This window comes from Oncorhynchus mykiss, chromosome 2 (assembly GCF_057628025.1).
Source record: "Oncorhynchus mykiss isolate SJ-2025 chromosome 2, ASM5762802v1, whole genome shotgun sequence".
Lineage (NCBI taxonomy): Eukaryota > Metazoa > Chordata > Actinopteri > Salmoniformes > Salmonidae > Oncorhynchus > Oncorhynchus mykiss.
Window position 1 is genome coordinate 54300362 of NC_143023.1, and position 21072 is coordinate 54321433.

General features: G+C 42.8%; 2 protein-coding genes across 2 annotated transcripts in view; both read right to left on the reverse strand.

The window, feature by feature from the left end:
* Positions 1 to 3477: 3477 nt before the first annotated feature.
* chrm4b (cholinergic receptor, muscarinic 4b) lies at positions 3478 to 6970 on the reverse strand. Its single transcript, XM_021565432.3, has one exon. It carries the CDS (start codon positions 4867 to 4869, stop codon positions 3478 to 3480), a length of 1392 nt encoding a protein of 463 aa, XP_021421107.3. The 5' UTR covers positions 4870 to 6970.
* A 1043-nt stretch (positions 6971 to 8013) lies between these two features.
* The window catches only part of ambra1b (autophagy and beclin 1 regulator 1b), a 52563-nt gene continuing 39504 nt past the window's right edge, over positions 8014 to 21072 (reverse strand). The window contains exon 18 of the mRNA XM_036950722.2: positions 8014 to 12598. Coding sequence (XP_036806617.2) covers positions 11982 to 12598 — 617 coding nt within the window. The 3' untranslated portion in view covers positions 8014 to 11981. The remainder of the gene's footprint in view (positions 12599 to 21072) is intronic.

The following is a 21072-nucleotide window of genomic DNA, read 5'->3' on the forward strand; positions in this document are numbered from 1 at the left end:
CAGGAGTCGCTGGTGCGCGATGAGACAAAGATATCCCTACCAGTCAAACCCTCCCTAACCCGGATGACGCTAGGCCAATTGTGCGTCGACCCACGGACCTCCCGGTTGCGGCCGGCTGCGACAGAGCCTGGGCACAAACCCAGAGTGTCTGGTGGGACAGCTAGCGCTGCGATGCAGTGCCCTAGACCACTGCGCCACCCGGGATGCCACCATCCTTGGTTTTTAACAGAAAATGTAACTCAGCTTCTAGAGATAGTTGTAATAAAGGTATAGGTATGAAATTAAACGTCAAAACAAACAACAGTATGAACAAAATGCTAATATTTCTTCGATGATCATGAGTGTCATTGAGTATGTTCAAGGAGCTCAAAAATACCTATTTTAGAAGATTATGAGGAATAGGTTTTTAAGTGCGTATGTGTACTGTCTACAGTACATCTAAGAAACAAATATTGGAATTATATGGAATGCTAGAACTCCTCTGCTAAATGTATTTTTTAACTATAGAAATGACTGGCATTGCAACATAAGGTTTGTATAAAATAACAAGAATAAAATACTGTACTGTTGTTTCTATAAAATGTTTTTATGTTTTGTCTGAATACTGTACATAGACATCTTTAACTGTTTTTTGGTGTTTAATTATGGTAGTTTGTTGCATATTTTACGTATTATTATTATTACATATTGAAAAGTTCAGGTCAAAGGGGAATACATTTTAGGATTGTAGTGTGTAACTTTTCAATCCATTGTTTGAATGGTTGGATATGAGCTGCGTGTGACTTTCCAGCCACAAAACCTCTCATCATTCAGATTTGACTTTCAATCGTTTTTTTTTATATATTCCCTTGTACGTCACATTGCTTGAAGACTCATCTTAAAGTCGCCATCGTGTTTGATTTCATAGGTCTTTGAAAAGAGTTTTCGATGCCACAATTAATATTTTCATACCCCCATCCACCTCTGTCACCAGAGTCACCTTCATCTTAGTGGTATTTTTGCGTATTTTATTAGGATCCCCCATTAGCTGTTGCAAAAGCAACTCTTCCTGGGGTCCACACAAAACATAATACAGAATGACATAATACAGAACATCAATAGACAAGAAATCGAAAACCTGTAACAATTACCCTTGTTGCTTTTCCCATCCCTTTCTTTTCTGGACCTGGTGTTGACACCTCATCGTCTGATTCGTCCACACGTTTTCTCTTCTATCCATTTGCTGCAGGTGGCTCATCTTTAAATGGTTCAACTGTGGGGTTCACATGTTGTTATTTTTTTTTACGGCCTTTCAAATGTTTGCTGTTTGCCAGGTTCTGAACAAAGGGATGCAAGGTCCGGAACAGTAGCGTCATTCCTTGGTATCAATCCAATCCCTCTCTCAATCTCAAGGATAGATGTATCCATTCCACAACTGATAATGATTTTAGTCATGTCTACTCTTCTTTAAACTTTATGGAATTTATTTTAAAAGGTTAAGGGTTATCTTATGTATTTTTTTGTATACTGAACAAAAATATCAATGCAAAGTGTTGGTCCCATGTTTTATGAGATAAAATAAAAGATCCCAGAAATGTTCCTTACACACAGAAAGCTTATTTCTCTCAAATGTTTTGCACAAATTTGTTTACATCCCTTTTAGTGAGCTTTTCTGCTAAACCGAGATAATCCATACACCTGACAGGTGTGGCATATCAAGAAGCTGATTAAAACGGCATGTTCATTACACAGGTGCACCTTGTGCTGGGAACAATAAAAGGCCAAAATGTGCAGTTTTATCACACAACACAATGCCACAGATGTCACAATTGTTGAGGGAGCGTACAATTGGCATTCTAACTGCAGGAATGTCCACCAGAGCTGTTGCCAGAGAATTTAATGTTAATTTCTGCACCATAAACCGTCTCCAACGTCATTTTAGAGAATTTGGCATACGTCCAATCGGTCTCACAACCGCAGACCATCAGCCTAGGACCTCCACATCTGGTTTCCTGCAGTATCGTCTGAGACAGCTGATGAAACTGTGGGTTTGCACAACGGAAGATTGTCTGCACAAACTGTCAGAAACCATCACAGAGACACAGTTACGAGATCCTGAGGCCCATTGTCATGCCATTCATCTGCCACCATCACCTCATGTTTCAGAATGATGATGCATGGCCCCATATCGCAAGGATCTGTACACAATTCCTGGAAGCTGAAAATGTCCCATGGCCTGCATACTCACCAGACATGTCACCCATTGAGCATGTTTGGGATGGTGCCAGAGGGGTGTTTCCTCCCATCGTACCAGTCCCTCTCTGTGATGCCACCCACTACAGGTTTGAGACACTCAATGCAGAGTCTGGCTACTGCCTGTTTGTAGACATTGATGAGTGAATATCTGTCATCCACCATCGATGACCACTAAGGGCGGAAGAGGACCTAGTGGTAAGGACTTGCGCTTCCTCGTCCTCTTCTGCTGCCTGGAGGAGGAAGAGGACAGTGACAGGTCTCCCTCCCCTTTCCCTGAAAGAGTGGGCTAAAATTTGGCCCATGAGGTCTGGGTGGTAGTCTCCCCGCATGGCTTGCACATGTTAGAGGCCCAGGCAGATGACACACAGGTAGTGCGTGTCCTTGCCCCACATGGACATACAGGCCTTAAATCAGAGAGGTGCAGAGGAATGCCATAATCGACATCCATGTCTTCAGTGCCTGGGGAACAGTGGGTTAACTGCCAGGATTTGGATCCAAGCTCAGGATTTGATCCAGCAACCTTTTGTTTACTGGGCCAAACCACTAGGCTACCTGACGCCCCAAGTGACATCTCAAGGATGATCAAAGAAAATTGTATGCACCTGAGCTCAATTTGGAGTGTCATAGCAAAGGGGTGTGAACACTTATGTAAATGAGATATTTCTGTATTTAATTTTCTACAAATTTGCTAAAATATCTACAAACATGTTTTCACTTTGTCATTATGGGGTATTGGGTGTAGATCGGTTAGAAACTAAATCAAATGAATCCACTTTGAATTGAGACTGTAAGACAACTAAATGTGGAATAAGTCAAAGGGTATGAATGCTTTCTGATTGCAGCTGAGGTTGCTCGATCTGATGTTGGCCTACAGCACCGTTTGCAGTGATTTGAGTGAACATTCCATAATCTAGTATCAGTAATTCATGATTTTGTATTTTGTAAGAAATGGCAGTATGTCTTCATCACAATATTACATCATCACAAGCAAAAGCAAGAGGCATATAGAATTGTCAGCAGAAAGAGGAACGGCATTATTTGAACAACATTATACAGTTGTTACAAAGGATTGGCTTAGTACAGCTTAGGCTTTGGATGTCATACCTTTTAATGTGCTGCTTCGAAACATTTTGTTTTGATTTTTGATACTATTTTACATAGACAATTATCTTCATAGTCCATCAATCAAATGCATCTTCCTTAAATAATCAAATGTTCCATTACATATTATAATAGAGTAGCTCACATCATCCTCACTTCAACACCTGTGTTTCTGTACTGACACCTCAGTAGGTTCTTGAAGGTCTTTCTGAAGGTGACGTTACACAGTGCATAGCACGCTGGGTTGACTGTGCTGTTGATATAACACAGCCAGTAGCCCATGGTCCACGCTGTGTCTGGGACGCAGAAGTGACAGTAGGTGCCAATGATGGCCATGACGCTATAAGGAGTCCAGGTGAGAATGAAGGCCAGGAGAATAGCAAAAATAGTCTTGGTCACTTTCCTCTCCCTCGCTACAATCCTTCTCCTCTTCACCTGGGTCTTACTGAAGCTGGGAAATGGGGAAACCATTTTTCTGAGCTGACTAGTTGTATTGGAGCCATTAAGGATAGAGCTTGGCTGGGAGACCTTGGTAGCAGAGCTGTTCTTATCCCCTGTGAACGTGACCCTACTGTTGGACCATCTGCAGTCTTGGTTAATCTCACTAGGTAATTGGTCTAGAGAGGGGATAACATCTGAAGTGGGGATGACATTATTGTTGGCCTGCTCTGTAGAGTCTTTCAGGGCCTTGATAATCCCCTGCTTAGCGCAGACACTCGTCTCTGCTTCGATGGAAATGGCCAAGTCGCTCTTTGGCTCAGTGTCTGTCTGGGTTGAGACACAGCTCCTCTTCAGATGGCAGCTTTGTTTCGGTCGTCCACTAGAGGTCCTCGCTCTGCTACTATGCAGCTCTGCAGTGAGGCGACTGCGGCTGGCAAAGGAGATCCGGGTGTACAGGACAATCATGATGACCGCCGGCAGGTAGAATGCAGATAGTGTCATCCCCAGTGTAACCGAGGGTTTGGACAGGAGCTGGATGTAGCACTCCCCATCAGGGACGATCCGTTTGCCGACGAAGGACTGCCAGAAGAGGATGGCCGGGGCCCAAAGGAACAGAGACAGGAGCCAGGCTGCTGCGATCATCAGCCCAGCCAGTCTGGTGGTCCGCTTGGATGGGTAGGTCAATGGTCGGGTCACGCAGAAGTAGCGGTCGAAGCAGATGATCAGGAGGTTCATAACCGAAGCGTTGCTGACCACGTAGTCCAAGGCCAACCACAGGTCACAGATGACCGCACCCAGGGGCCAGTAGCCCTTGACGATATAGAGGGTGTAGAGGTTCATGGAGAGAAGACCGATGATGAGGTCAGCACACGCCAGGCTGAACAGGAAGTAGTTGTTGACTGTCTGGAGGTGGCGGTTGACTTTGATTGACAGCATCACCAGGACGTTGCCCAGGACGGTGATGAAGCTGAGCGAGCCGGTCACTATGACGATGAGGATCAGTTCAGCAGTGGTGTAACGGCAGCCTGGTCTCCCATAAGCTCCATAGGAGTGGTTGCCGTAGGGATGGACCCAGCTGACGTTGTCTTCCATATCAGATGAAGGCACTTGATGAAAACAAACAAATAAACAAAAAATGGAATACCTAAGGTTGCATTTGAAGATTTTTGATCAAATATCTCATCCGAAAAATGGTTACAATGTCCTCTATTCAATTTTAATTGCCCATCCAGAATTTTCACAAAGCAACACCTTTTGTGCTTGTAATTATTAGATGAATAATCAGGAATAGATTAGGGAATTGCATTGTAATAAACACTGCTATGTATTTTTATTCTATGGTCTATGTTGAGATATAAATATATAACCTATGCCTATCAAAAGCTAATGTGGAGAAATGTTTTATGCATTGCTAAAGGGGAATTCTAATGTAACTTTCCAAGTTGGATCAGGTGAAGTATGCTTGCCGAATGAAAAACAAACCTGTGCACTAGAAGTTGTCATACTGTTTGCATTCATGCGGGTTACATGTTTTACAGGAATTAACTGATAAACTTACCCCTCAAATTAGAAGAAAGACTCTCGAAATCTTCAGTGTAATTTAAAGCAAAAGTCCAGTCCAAACAAAAATCACACAGAATAAAATTAAAAATTGGGCTGCCTGTAGTCCTACCGTCCCAGTCTGCAAGCATCTTCATAACAAATCCACAAGTGATTTACCCACAGCAATAGCATCTTCACGAACATATGTATGGTCTACCAGCCCTATGGCTGATGTTCTCAATTAGGTTCACTCAAGTCTCCTTGCAGTAAAAGACTGGCAACACCTAGTAACGTCACAGATCTCTTGATATGTTTTCATGCAATAAGGATGGGCCTCCCCTCGAAGCCGGATTCATCTCTAGGTGTCTTGCTTTCAGGGAGTGTTTCCTGGTCACTGTTCATCTCTGCTTCTGTTTGCTCTAGGCCAGGTCACTGTACAAGCACTTTGTGACAACTGCTGATTTAAAGGGCTTTACATTTAATTGATTGAATAACAGCACAGTATAGAGACTGTACAAATGTTTTCTGTTTCTTCAAGTGCAGCCTGTTTTATGAATTTCAGCACAACCTTCAATGGATAGTTACACAATATAGTCACTGCAAATGACATCACGGATGTATTTACTAATCAACGCAATGGTCCAAACCAAGTACCAGATCCCTGAATAACCCACGCCTTAGTGAAGTTTCCCATTTTCGTTTGCCTTTTTTCATTGTCAACATTACATAGGATCTTTGGTGTTCCCATATGTGGTATATAGCGCTTATTGGATTTGTACTGTAGTCTCAATACATCTTAAAAGAACAGAAAATCTTCATCACATCAGAACTCTAAAACATTTGAGACAATTGATAAGATGTTAGGGTAAGAGACAGCAGTCAAGACTATATCCCAAGTTAAGTCATACAGATAGATACTACAGTAGGTACTGCACCTTACCTGGTATCTTTTTCTTCACCGTTACTGACCTGAGGACTGTTAGAGAAACAGTATAGAGAAAACTTAGAGTCCATTCACTGGTCAGTGGTCATGAAAGAAAGAAGATAGATCCTAGAAACGTTCCATAAGCAACAAAAAAGCTTAATTTCTCTAATTTTGTGCACAAATTTGTTTACATCCCTGTGAGAATTTCTCCTTTGCCAAGATAACACTGACAGGTGTGCTATATCAAGAAGCTGATTAAACAGCATGATCATTACACAGGTGCACCTTGTGCTGGGGACACTAAAATGTGCAGTTTTGTCACACAACGCCACAGATATCAAGTTTTGAGGGAGTGTGCAATTGACATGCTGACCTCAGGAATGGCCACCAGAACTGTTGCCAGATAATTGAATGTTCATTTCTCTACCATAAGTTGCCTCCAATGTCATTTTAGAGAATTTGGCAGTACATCCAACCAGCCTCACAACCGCAGACCACGTGTATGGTGTTGTGTGGGTGAGCGGTTTGCTGATGTTAATGTTGTGAACAGAGTGCCCCATGGTGTCGGTGGGGTTATGGTAAAGGCAGCCATAAGCTACAGACAACAAACACAGCATTTTATTTATGGCAATTTAAAAGCACAGAGACACCGTTACAAGATCCTGAGGCCCATTGTCGTACCATTCATCCTCCACCATCGCCTCATGCTTCAGCATGATAATGCATGGTCCCATGTTGCAACGATCTGTACACAATTCCTGGAAGCTGAAAATGTCAGTTTTTCCTTGCCCTGCATACTCACCAGACATGTCACCCATTGAGCATGTTTTGGATGCTCTGGATCGACATGTACAACAGCGTGTTCCAGTTCCTGCCAATATCCAGCAATTTCACACAGCCATTGAATGGGAGTGGGACAACATTCCACAGGCCAATCAGCAGCCTGATCAACTGTATGCGAAAGAGATGTAGCGCTGCTCGAGGCAAATGGTGGTCACACCAGGTACTGACAGGTTTTCCTGATCCACACCCCTACCTTTCAGGTACAGTATCGGTGACCAACAAATTCATATCTGTATTCCTATTCATGCGAAATGGGCCTAATGAATTTTTCTATTGACTAATTTCCTTAAATGAACTGTAACTCAGTAAAATCTTTGAAATTGTTGCATTTATATTTTTGTTCAGTATGAATACAAACAAGTCGAGGGACCATTGCAGACTGCATTCTTCCTTTTAGTTGGGAGGAATGCAATCTGTCACTTTAAAAAGGCATAAACTCCCTCAAGATCCAATGTGGTGTTCCGCAGGGAACGATTCTTTGACCTCCACTTCTAGTTGAAATGAATGCTCTGCCAAATACAAGTGGTACAGAGGGACCATTGCACTTGTTAAGCTTAAAATTAGCAGTATTTCCCCACTTCTAAACATGTATCTCTGCAGTCTGGAGTATGAAAACTTGATTTGTTTGAAGAAACACTCGCAGCTAAAGGTAGTGCCATGTATCAAACGAGTTTATACTAATGCTATGTTAGATACACTTTAATTCCACAGAAAATCAAACCTCCTTGCCATATAAGAGATGTAGAATTATCGATTCACTTTAAGAATAGGATTTATTCACTGTGGGTAAAGCACACAATGAACCTATAGATGACACTGGTTACTTTAGGTATTCAATACCGCAGGTCATAGCTATAGAACTTACCTGTCATTTTTTCATTAAAATAAATAATACGATGTCCATCTCTTCACAGAACTGTTACATGTTTTGTCAACAAATCTCTTTAATTACATCACAGAAAAGTCAAAGCCAATGAAGTGAACAAACTTGATAGTTTGATATAGTTGTTTTTGTAATATTAGGCGAGACAGTTTACCTTTGTATACCATTGATTTGCACTGTTAAATGTGTAGTTGTGGACCTACAGCATGTGTATCATTCAGGGTGGGAGAAGTGGGAGAAGTGATGCGGTACAGCGCTCTTTCACACAAAACAGACACATGAACAGCCAACTTTTGTTTCTTCTTTTTAAATCTTCTCTAATCAAGTAAAGCCAGGAGGAGCATTCAAATAGTTCAACAGTTATTTTTCACCTGCCAGGCAATTTGACTTTCTTCTAATCAGTAAGACAGTTTTCATACATGCAACAAACAGCTTGCTTAGAGCCGCACACAGCAACAAAAAAAACAGGGCACTCTTCATTCGCTCCTTTCATTAGGTCCTGTACTCTCAATATGGCATTTTCAGCTAATGTTCATTAACCCCTTCTCCCCTCCCCCCAAGAAATCCAAATCCCACCAACTTAAACTATCAATATAAGAACCCTACAAAGCGATACAAAATGTGAATAGCTAAGCATTATGGGTCATTTTAAAAATAAAAGTTAAATGGGCCATTCTTTCTCTCGCCTTTAAGCACCCGACACGGTCATGGGGCTTTAGTGAAATGATATGCTGAGGACACTGCCTGTCACAATAGGCCAGATGTACCTCTGACGACATTACAGTACAAAACCATTAAAAATGAATGGTGATCAAGAATTCAAGTTCAAAATAAAAAAAATGACTGGTTCAGCAGGGGGACAGGTTGAGATTACAATCGAAAGCTCTCGACCCTGACGTACCAAACCACACCATTAGGGCAGAGTAACTAAGAGAGATTCTACATACATACAGACACACACAGAATAGCTCTTCTTCAATGCTTCTGAAGCGCTGGGTGTGTTGGTGCTGGGGTTTGACTGAAGACGCTCAGTGAAGACACTCCTCATTGACAGACAGCTATGGATAAGCCAATCCAGCTAGCCCCCTGCTCTCTCCCCCTCAGCGTCTTTGTGGGAAGGGGAGGGTCACTGTGCGTAATTCAAGTCAACAGTCAGGTTTGTTTTACTGAATCCTAAATGGTAACTACTCGTCTCTCACGGGGTCCCTGGAGCAACAGTGGCAAGTGCAGGCGACAGGGGGCTCTAGGTCTGGTCTGGTTCCGGGGGAAGGTCTCCATCACACTTTTAGGCCGGAGGGGTGGGGGTTTGTGGAGTGTGTGACCAGGGACCAGATAGTAAACAAGTCCTGACCCGAACCTCACCATACACACCTCGACACCAAACACAGTCACTCTAGTGCAACAGGAGAGGAATGACGGTGCTGAATGACGGTGCTGCTTTTCAGCATGACAAGCCAGGCAAGATGGCTGGCTAATGCTTCCCCAAACAGATGTGTGAGTTTGAGTTTGTTAGTCCTTCAATGCTGATTTGTCTGTATTTTGCTAGACATTTGTACTGATGGCGTTCCCTTTTTTTGTCAGGAAACAATGCAGCATTATTGAAAACATGCAGTAGAATAGTACAGTATCAATAGTCAGAAATGATCGATTAGACATTAACATTACATCCACCATTTTGTATACATCCACCATATCCTGCTTGAACTTGAAGCAATAGGGGACTCTTAACTTTGAATCAGATGCTCTGTACACTTGGGGCCTGATGGGTAATATGGACAACAATTATTTTGAGGGGACCTCTCTGACGTAGTCAATCTACACTGAACAAAAATATAAACGCAACATGTAAAGTGTTGGTCCCATGTTTCATGAGGTGAACTAAATCCCAGAAATGTTCCATATGCACAAATATCATATTGCTCTCAAATGTTGTACACAAATGTGTTTATATCCATGTAAGTGACCATTTCTCCTTTGTCAAAATAATCTATCCACCTGACAGATGTGGCATATCAAGAAGCTGATTAAACAGCATGATCATTACACAGGTGCACCTTGAGCTGGGGACAATGAAAGTCCACTAAAATGTGCACTTGTCACACAACACAATGCCACAGATGTCTCAAGTTGAGGGAGTGTGCAATTGGCACGCTGACTAAAGGAATGTCAACCAAAACTGTTGCCAGACAATCTAATGTTAATTTCTCTACCATAAGCTGTCGCCAATGTCATTTTAGAGAATTTCGCAGTACGTCCAACCGGCCTCACAACCACGCCAGCTCAGGACCTTCACATTCAGCTTTTTCCCCTGTGGGATCGTCTCAGGGGGTGGGATACTGAGGAGTCTCTCTTTGTAATAAAGCCCTTTGGTGGGGAAAAACTCATTCTGATTGGCTGGGCCTAGCTGCCAAGTGGGTGGGCCTATGCCCTCCCAGGCCCACTCATTGCTGCGCCCCTGCACAGTCATGTGAAATCCATAGATTTGGGCCTAATTTATTTCAATTGACTGATTTCCTTATATGAACTGTAACTCAGTAAAATATTTGACATTTTTGTATGTTGCATTTATATTTTTGTTCCGTATATAATAAAAATAAAAAACAGGCAGCTGAAGATTCTCTTGAAAGGCATGGCTTTAGTTATGCCACACGCATCTCATGATTCATACAACAATAGGATTCTTTCCTCGCTATGCATTATCATCAAATTACAAATACACGTCCTACAACTTGGCAGCAAAAAAAAAAGAAAGAAAGAAAAAAAGCTTCCAAATATAGCAAACGCACGCTATTTCACATCAAATCACATGGCACCAGATCGCTGCACACACTGGAGAAACTGTGTTTCTTGTTGTTGTTTACAATTACCCTTACATGGCACTTTGAATGGAGTAACCTTGTCTATCGGTCACACCTATGCAAAGAGAAAGGACTGGAAAAAAAATCTCAGCATCGGTACCCCGGTGCTGGCACAATTCAAGTAAAAGCCTTTCTGACATGGAATGATCATACAACTAAGGTCCATTTTAAGTGCAGTGTAAGTGCACACCAATGCAGGGGGATCACAATGCCACTGATGGGTGCAGCATGGGGAGGGGGGGGAGCTTATGTCCCTTATGTTCAGGGCTGGATACCCTGCCGAGTCTGAGCACCCATTCTTTGTGAGATAAGGCTTTGAGGAGAAGCGCACCAGCAAGACAGGGCCATACTGTTCCTTTATGCCGGGCGTACACTACACGACTTTCAACATCCAAACATCGCTGAGCCGCTCACATTGAACAACCGTCTTACCTGTAGTTTGTCTTGCCAATGTAGTGGTGCGCACACTAAACGATGTGGTACAAGACAAGATTCTTCACTTAGTCGTGAGGATTCTCGATACCACGCTGTCTGGCGAAAACAAGGTGATATGATTAGATTGTTAACGCTGCTAGAACGAGCTGTGGCTCAAAGCATCCTCAAAAGTTGATAGTCAGACATCCACGCTTGCCATAGAGTTGAAATATCTAGCCAATACATTTTGCTTGTGAACTTCATAGCGGTAACCATTTGACACTTTGGCTTTTAAGGCAAGTACAAACGCATACTAGCTAGCTAGTAGTAGTCGTCGTCGCTCCTGTTCGAGAATCTACACATTATGGTTGATGTGATACATCATCTCACTGGCTTCTACTCTGGCGAGCTCACATTGCCCTTTGCCGATCACCGTTCTCAAAACGTGTCATTACATCTCACACTACAAGAGCATTACACATTGTGCCAATAAAATCAAACATGTTTGAAAATATTGGGACGTCTTGGACGGTTCGAGTTGGCAACAACATGGTGATTTTTGTCTCCGATCTCAAAAACCTGTCTGCGACAGCTAAATCGGGGGCCAAAAATCGTGTAGTGTACAACTCGGCTTTAGGGTTCGTGATACACCGTCTGTCGACCCAAAGCACTCACCCACTATCTCCTCTGAGGGATTCTCTCCCTCTCCTGGGCAATAAGGGCCAAGTCACACAGAACTCTACCTGCTGTAAGGGTCACCTGGATAACTATCTCTGTTGTTACTGCCGTTGTTGTTGTTGTTGTTGTTATTGTTGCCATTTCTGCTGGTGCCAGAGGGGTAAGAGCCGTGAGAGGAAGAAGAGGAGGAGAAGAGCAGGGAGGAAGAGGGGCCTGGCTCAGAATCGTCCATTCGGCCGGCTCCTTCAAACACGTTGTCGATGTCCATGGCCATTGAGAGACTGGCCCCCTCACCCTCTGAGGCTAGGCCAGGGGGTTGTGGTTGAGAGAGGGAGGGCAGACCCCACACCTGGCCTGGGCGAGGCTCTGAGGGAGCAGGGGGGTGCTCCAGGCTGAGACACAGGGAGTTGAGGGGGCAAGTGGAAGGGGAGGCTGTAGAGGGGCCAGGGTTGGCCAGAATAGGGTCACTGCTGCTAGGCCGCTTGGCTGCAGCACCCGCCCCAGTCTGGGAGCCGCGGTGGATGCGGTGGCTGACAATAATGTTGTTGCCAAACCCACCCATGGAAGCCATGGTGGTGCTCTGCTCCCGCTGGACCACCGCCGTCATTCCGCCCTCTGCGATGAGCCGGCGGATCCGCGCCAGGGCGTCCTCTCCCGGGGCGTACTCTGGGGCCTCACCTGGGACAGAGGGAGGGAGAGAACGAGAGAAGATTGAGCGATGATAATTCATGCTTTCAAGCTGCAGATTGTGTGGCACGTCACCAAAAAAACGATGTAATGTAATGAAAACTTAATTAGCCCCGGGGAGGAAGTTAATATGTCAGTCTGCTGTTATTCCTTGAAACCCCAGTGTTCAGTTCAGCTGGTTGGTGGAAGAGGGCGGTTATGAGGAAACCATCGAGGGCCATAGGAAATGACTCCAAGAGGGGAGAAATTAAATTATGCCTGACGAAATTAAATTTTGTCCCAGTTCCTAAACCCCTTTGACTCACTGTTGGACTGTCTGTCAAAGTGCGTACCTCTCTCACTCAGGGAGAGCGAGGTAGAGCTACGATTGTGAGATATGGCATATACATTTTATGTGATAAATTTGGGTCACCGGTTCACAATTTGATCTTTTCTGAGATCTCTGCCAACCAAGGAGGAAAGGAGCCAACCAAATCCCGCGCCCCACTTTCAACGCAATTTGACATCATTCTACCTGGTGTGATCAGATCATTATGGAAAAATAGATCTACTAAAATGAGGGAAAGAGTGAGTCCACTTCATAGGATGACGCATATGGGCTAAAAGGCTAATTCATTTAACAAATGTTTCATTAGAATGTAACTTTCTTACAGTAGCTAGCGAACATATCCTACATTTCTGTTGCACATATAATAGAAACCTGTACCAAGGCTATCGATTTATGTGCACTTTCCAATTTTTTATTGGGGTAGATCAAATATGCTATTATTACATTTATTATTTGCCTACATTTGCAAAATCGGTAGACTAATGACAATTTCATAAAATGATGCAGGGGATTTCATCAACAAAAAAAAATTAAGATGGGCAAAAGAATACAGACACTGGACAGAGGAACTCTGCCTAAAAGGCCAGCATCCCGGAGTCACCTCTTCACACACACACACAACATATATATATTTTTATATATTTCCTTTATTACCCTCAAACCCACCACCAATTGGAGAAAACTCGTGAACAACAACAACACGTTAGGCCTGTAATTCCAGTTTATACATACATTTTATGGACACAGTCTATTTTAAAATAGTTATATTTTGTTTGTTTTTACTCCTGTCCTTCCCCTACCCTCAACCTCTCCCATCTATTTCTGATGTCCATCTGGTTTGATTTCTGTTTGCCATATCTTTCAAACTGTGCTCTTTCACAAAACGTTCTTAATCTATATACACTACCGGTCAAAAATGTTAGACCGTCATTCAAGGGTTTTTCTTAATTTTTTACTATTTTATACATTTTAGAATAATATTGAAGAACTATGAAACAACATATATGGAATCATGTAGTAACCAAAAAAAGTGTTAAATCAAAATATATATATATATATATCAAAAAATAATAGATTTTTCAAAGTAGCCATCCTTTGACTTGATGAAACCCTTGGCATACTCTCAACCAGCTTCACATGGAACGCTTTCCCAACAGTATTGAAGGAGTTCCCACGTGCTGAGCACTTGTTGGCTGCTTTTCCCTCACTCTGCGGTCCGACTCATCCCAAACCATCTCAATTTGGTTGAGGTCGGGGGATTGTGGAGGCCATGCCATCTGATGCAGCACTCCATCATTCTCTTCATTGGTCAAATAGCCCTTATATAGCCGGTAGGTGTTGGGTCATTGTCCTGTTAAAAAACAAATGAAGCTAAGCCCAAACCAGATGGGATGGCGTAACGCTGCAGAATGCTGTGGTAACCAGGCTGGTTAAGTGTGCCTTGAATTCTAAATAAATCAGTGTCACCAGCAAAGCACCCCCACACCATAACACCTCCTCCTCCATGCTTTACAGTGAGAAATACACACAAAAAATCTCACATTTGCACTCATCAGACCAACGGACAAATTTCCACCAGTTTAATGTCCTCTTATTGGTGTCCTTTAGTAGGGGTTTCTTTGAAGAAATTTGACCATGAAGGTCTGATTAACATAGTCCACTCTGAATAGTTGATGTTGAGATATGTCTGTTACTTGACCTCAGTGAAGCATTTATTTGGGCAGTAATTTCTGAGGATGGTAACTAATGAACTTATCCTCTGCAGCAGAGGTAACTCTGGTCTTCCATTCCTGTGGTGGTCCTCATGAGAACCAGTTTCATCATAGCACTTGATGGTTTTTGTGACTGCACTTGAAGAAACAAACGTTTTTAAAATGTTCCTTATTGACTGACCTTCATGTCTTAAAGTAATGGACTGTCGTTTCTCTTTGCTTATTTGAGTTGTTCTTGCCATAATATGGACCTGGTCTTTGACCAAATAGGGATATCTTCTGTAAATTGTTTCAGGCTTGTATTCTGAAAAATGAGTGAGTAAGACGACTCTGAATGAGTGGACCCTAATGGGTCCCAGAGATTTTTCATGCGCACGACCGAGAGCGCGCCTTTCTTGTTTACCTTTTATATTGACAAAGCTATTGTCCGGTTGAAATCTGATCAAATATTTAGGCTAAAAACAACCTGAAGATTGATTATAAACATCGTTTGAAATGTTTCTACGAACTTTACGGATACTATTTGGATTTTTCGTCTGCCTGTTGTGACTGCGTTTGAGCCTGTGGATTACTGAACAAAACGTGCAAACAAAGCGGAGGTTTTTGGATATAAACAGGGACTTTATCGAACAAAACAAACATTTATTGAGTACATGGGAGTCTTGTGAGTGCAACCATATGAAAATCATCAAAGGTAAGTGATTCATTTTCTCTCTATTTCTGACTTGTGTAACTCCTCTATTTGGCTGATAACTGTTTGTAATGATTTGTCTGCTGGGCGCTGTTCTCAGATAATCGCATGGTATGCTTTCACCGTAAAGCCTTTTTGAGATCTAATACCGTGGTTAACAAGAAGTTTATCTTTAAACCGATGTATAACACTTGTATGTTTTATGAATTTTTACAACAAGTATTTCTGTTTTTGAATTTAGCGCTCTGCAATTTCACTGGATGTTGGCCAGGTGGGACGAGTGAGGTTAATTGAAATGCATTCCAGGTGACTATCTCATGAAGCTGGTTGAAAGAATGCCAAGTGTACACAAAGCTGTCATCAAGGCAAAGGGTGGCTATTTGAAGATTCTCAAATATAAAATGTATTTAGATTTGTTTAATACTTTTTTGGTTACTACATGATTCCATGTGTTATTTTGTAGTTTTGAGGTCTTCACTATTATTCTACAATGTAGAAAATAATAAAAAAGAAAACCATTGAAAACTTTTGACTGGTAGTGTATGTTTTACATGAGTTATCTTGTTAATAGTGGTTATTTGTCCCAACCTTTAGCTCCATTCAACCCCTCCCGTCTCTCTCTTATCACCATCCATATTGGATTTTTATTTGCCATATATTTTTTTAACTGTGCTGTTTCACAAAAAAACTATTTTCTCATTGTTTCTACAGATGGAAATTGAAAATATTTTTTTTGCTAATCGTATATTATTGATCGATTGACTATGGACTTCTCAGATCGCCCAGTAGTGCTATCTGCAGGGTTAGCTCCAGGTAAATATTGCAATTCAGCCATTCCTGGACCTGTGACCAAAAACAAGCGACATATGGACAGTACCAAAACAAATTAACTCATGATTCGGCCTCTTCGCAGCAAAATCTGCAGAGCTGTGAAGGTCCACCATATAAATAACATTATATTGGTTGCAAGAATTTTGTATAATAATTTAAAATGTAAAAATTCAAAGTTTTGAATCTGGCGTTGTTTTGCATATCAGTTCGTAACTGATGGGGCGGCAGGGTAGCCTAGTGGTTAGAGCGTTGGGCTAGTAACCGGAAGGTTGCAAGTTCAAATCCCCGAGCTGACAAGGTACAAATCTGTCATTCTGCCCCTGAACAGGCACTGTTCCTAGGCTGTCATTGAAAATAAGAAGTTGTTCTTAACAGAGATCTACAGCTGAGGTCCATCAGTCCATCACTCTGTCCATCAGTCGTATATTGCACAAATCTGGCCTTTATGGAAGAGTGGCAAGAAGAAAGACATAAAAAGTGTCGTTTAAAGTTTGCCACAAGCCACCTGGGAGACAAACCAAACATGTGGTGCAGATGAAACCAAAATTGAACTTTTTGGCAACAATGCAAAACGTTATGTTTGGCGTAAAAGCAACACAGCTCATCACCCTGAACACACCATCCCCCACTGTCAAACATGGTGGTGGCAGCATCATGGTTTGGGCCTGCTTTTCTTCAGCAGGGACAGGGAAGATGGTTAAAATTGATGGGAAGATGGATGGAGCCAAATACAGGACCATTCTGGAAGAAAACCTGATGGAGTCTGCAAAAGACCTGAGACTGGGACGGAGATTTGTCTTCCAACAAGACAATGATCCAAAACATAAAGCAAAATCTACAATGGAATGGTTCAAAAATAAACATATCCAGGTGTTAGAATGGCCAAGTCAAAGTCCAGACCTGAATCCAATCGAGAATCTGTGGAAAGAACTGAATACTGCTGTTCACAAATGCTCTCCATCCAACCTCACTGAGCTCGAGCTGTTTTGCAAGGAGGAATGGGAAAAAATGTCTGTCTCTCGATGTGCAAAACTGATAGAGACATACCCCAAGCAACTTACAGCTGCAATCGCAGCAAAAGGTGGCGCTACAAAGTATTAACTTAAGGGGGCTGAATAATTTTGCACGCCCAATTTTTCAGTTTTTGATTTGTTCAAAAAGTTTGAAATATCCAATAAATGTCGTTCCACTTCATGATTGTGTCCCACTTGTTGATTCTTCACAAAAAAATACAGTTTTATATCTTTATGTTTGAAGCCTGAAATGTGGCAAAGTTCAAGGGGGCCGAATACTTTCGCAAGGCACTGTAAATCAGCTAGAAAGATGTGTCGGCATCGAGTAATTGTCTCTGGTCCCCTCCCAGTTAGGGGGAGTGATGAGCTCTACAGCAGTCTCACAACTCAATCGCTGGTTGAAAACGGTTTTCTGCCCCTCCCAAAAGATAGAATTTGTAGATAATTGGCCCTCTTTCTGGGACTCACCCACAAACAGGACGAAGCCTGACCTGCTGAGGAGTGACGGACTCCATCCTAGCTGGAGGGGTGCTCTCATCTTATCTACCAACATAGACAGGGCTCTAACTCCTCTAGCTCCACAATGAAATAGGGTGCAGGCCAGGCAGCAGGCTGTTAGCCAGCCTGCCAGCATAGTGGAGTCTGCCACTAGCACAGTCAGTGTAGTCAGCTCAGCTATCCCCATTGAGACCGTGTCTAGGTTGGCAATTAAAGTCAATGAACTAATCACTCATCATAATCTTGATGTGATTGGACTGAAACATGGCTTAAGCCTGATGAATTTACTGTGTTAAATGAGGCCTCACCTCCTGGCTACACTAGTGACCATATCCCCCGTGCATCCCGCAAAGGCGGAGGTGTTGCTAACATTTACAATAGCAAATTTAAATTTACATAAAAAAAAACAATGTTTTCGTCTTTTGAGATTCTAGTCATGAAATCTATGCAGCTTACTCAATCACTTTTTATAGCTACTGTTTATAGGCCTCCTGGGCCATATACAGCGTTCCTCATTGAGTTCCATGAATTCCTATTTGACCTTGTAGTCATAGCAGATAATATTCTAATCTTTGGTGACTTTAATATTCACATGGAAAAGTCCACAGACCCACTCCAAAAGGCTTTCGGAGCCATCATCGACTCAGTGGTTTTTGTCCAACATGTCTCTGGACCTACTCACTGTCACAGTCATACTCTGGACCTAGTTTTGTCCCATGGAATAAATGTTGTGGATCTTAATGCTTTTCCTCATAATCCTGGCCTAATCGGACCACCATTTTATTACGTTTGCAATTGCAACAAATAATCTGCTCAGACCCCAACCAAGGAACATCAAAAGTCGTGCTATAAATAGATTCCTTGATGTCCTTCCAGACTCCCTCTGTCTACCCAAGGACAAAAATCAGTTAACCACCTAACTGAGGAACTCAATTTAACCTTGCGTAATACCCTAGATGCAGTTGCACCCCTAAAAACGAAAAACATTTCTCATAAGAAACTAGCTCCCTGGTGTACAGATAATACCCGAGCCCTGAAGCAAGCTTCCAGAAAATTGGAACGGAAATGGCGCCACACCAAACTGGAAGTCTTCCGACTAGCTTGGAAAAACAGTACCGTGCAGTATCGAAGAGCCCTTACTGGTGCTCGATCATCCTATTTTTCCAACTTAATTGAGGAAAATAAGAACAATCCGAAATTCCTTTTTGATACTGTCGCGAAGCTAACTAAAAAGCAGCATTCCCCAAGAGAGGATGGCTTTCACTTCAGCAGTAATAAATTCATGAACTTGTTTTGAGGAAAAGATCATGATTATTAGAAAGCAAATTACAGACTCCTCTTTAAATCTGCGTATTCCTTCAAAGCTCAGTTGTCCTGAGTCTGCACAACACTGCCAGGACCTAGGATCAAGAGAGACACTCAAGTGTTTTAGTACTATATCTCTTGACACAATGATGAAAACAATAGTGGCCTCTAAACCTTCAAGCTGCATACTGGACCCTATTCCAACTAAACTACTGAAAGAGCTGCTTCCTGTGCTTGGCCCTCCTATGTTGAACATAATAAACGGCTCTCTATCCACCGGATGTGTACCAAACTCACTAAAAGTGGCAGTAATAAAGCCTCTCGTGAAAAAGCCAAACCTTGACCCAGAAAATATAAAAAACTAATCGGCCTATATCAAATCTTCCATTCCTCTCAAAAATGTTAGAAAAGGCTGTTGCGCAGCAACTCACTGCATTCCTGAAGACAAACAATGTATCAGTCTGGTTTTAGAGCCCATCATAGCACAGACTGCACTTGTGAAGGTGGTAAATGACCCTTTAATGGCATCAGACCATGTTAACTTTCACTGCTATGCGGATGATGCAAACGTTCTACTTGTAAACTCGGACAAAACAGAGATGCTTGTTCTAGGTCCCAAGAAACAAAGAGATCTTCTGTTGAATCTGACAATTAATCTTAATGGTTATACAGTCATCTCAAATAAAACTGTGAAGGACCTCTGCGTTACTCTGGACCCTGATCTCTCTTTTGAAGAACATATCAAGACTGTTTCAAGGACAGCTTTTTCCCATCTACATAACATTGCAAAAATCAGAAACTTTCTGTCCAAAAATGATGCAGAAAAATGTATCCATGCTTTTGTCACTTCTAGGTTAGACTACTGCAATGCTCTACTTTCCGGCTACCTGGATAAAGCACTAAATAAACTTCAGTTAGTGCTAAATACGGCTGCTAGAATCCAGACTAGAACCTAAAAATTTGATCATATTACTCCAGTGCTAGCCTCCCTACACTGGCTTCCTGTCAAGGCAAGGGCTGATTTCAAGGTTTTACTGCTAACCTTCAAAGCATTACATGGGCTTGCTCCTACCTATCTCTCTGATTAAACCCTGCTGTACATACCTACACGTACGCTACGGTCACAAAGCGCAGCAAACAACTGGAGGCAGGGCTTTCTCCTATAGAGCTCAATTTTTATGGAATGGTCTGCCTACCCATGTGAGAGATGCAAACTTGGTCTCAACCTTTAAGTCTTTACTGAAGACTCATCTCTTCAGTGGGTCATATGATTGAGTGTAGTCTGGCCCAGGAGTATGAAGGTGAACGGAAAGGCCCTGGAGCAATGAACCGCCCTTGCTGTCTCTGCCTGGCCGGTTCCCCTCTTTCCACTGGGATTCTCTGCCTCTAACCCTATTACAGGGGCTGAGTCACTGGCTTACTAGGGCTCTTTCATACCGTCCCTAGGAGGGCTGCGTCACTTGAGTGGGTTGAGTCACTGATGTGATCTTCCTGTCTGGGTTGGCGCCCCCCCTTGGGTTGTGCCGTGGCGGAGATCTTTGTGGGCTATACTCGGCCTTGTATCGGGATGGTAAGTTGGTGGTTGAAGATATCCCTCTAGTGGTGTGGGGGCTGTGCTTTGGCAAAGTGGGTGGGGTTATATCCTTCCTGTTTGGCCCTGTCCGGGGGTGTCATCGGATGGGGCCACAGTGTCTCCTGACCCCTCCTGTCTCAGCCTCCAGTATTTATGCTGCAGTAGTTTGTGTCGGGGGGCTAGGGTCAGTTTGTTATATCTGGAGTACTTCTCCTGTCCTATCCGGTGTCCTGTGTGAATTTAAGTATGCTCTCTCTAATTCTCTCTCTCTCTCAGAGGATCTGAGCCCTAGGACCATGCCTCAGGACTACTTGACATGATGACTCCTTGCTGTCCCCAGTCCACCTGGCCGTGCTGCTGCTCCAGTTTCAACTGTTCTGCCTGTGATTATTATTACACCATGCTGGTCATTTATGAACATTTGAACATCTTGGCCATGTTCTGTTATAATCTCCACCCGGCACAGCCAGAAGAGGACTGGCCACCCCACATAGCCTGGTTTCTCTCTAGGTTT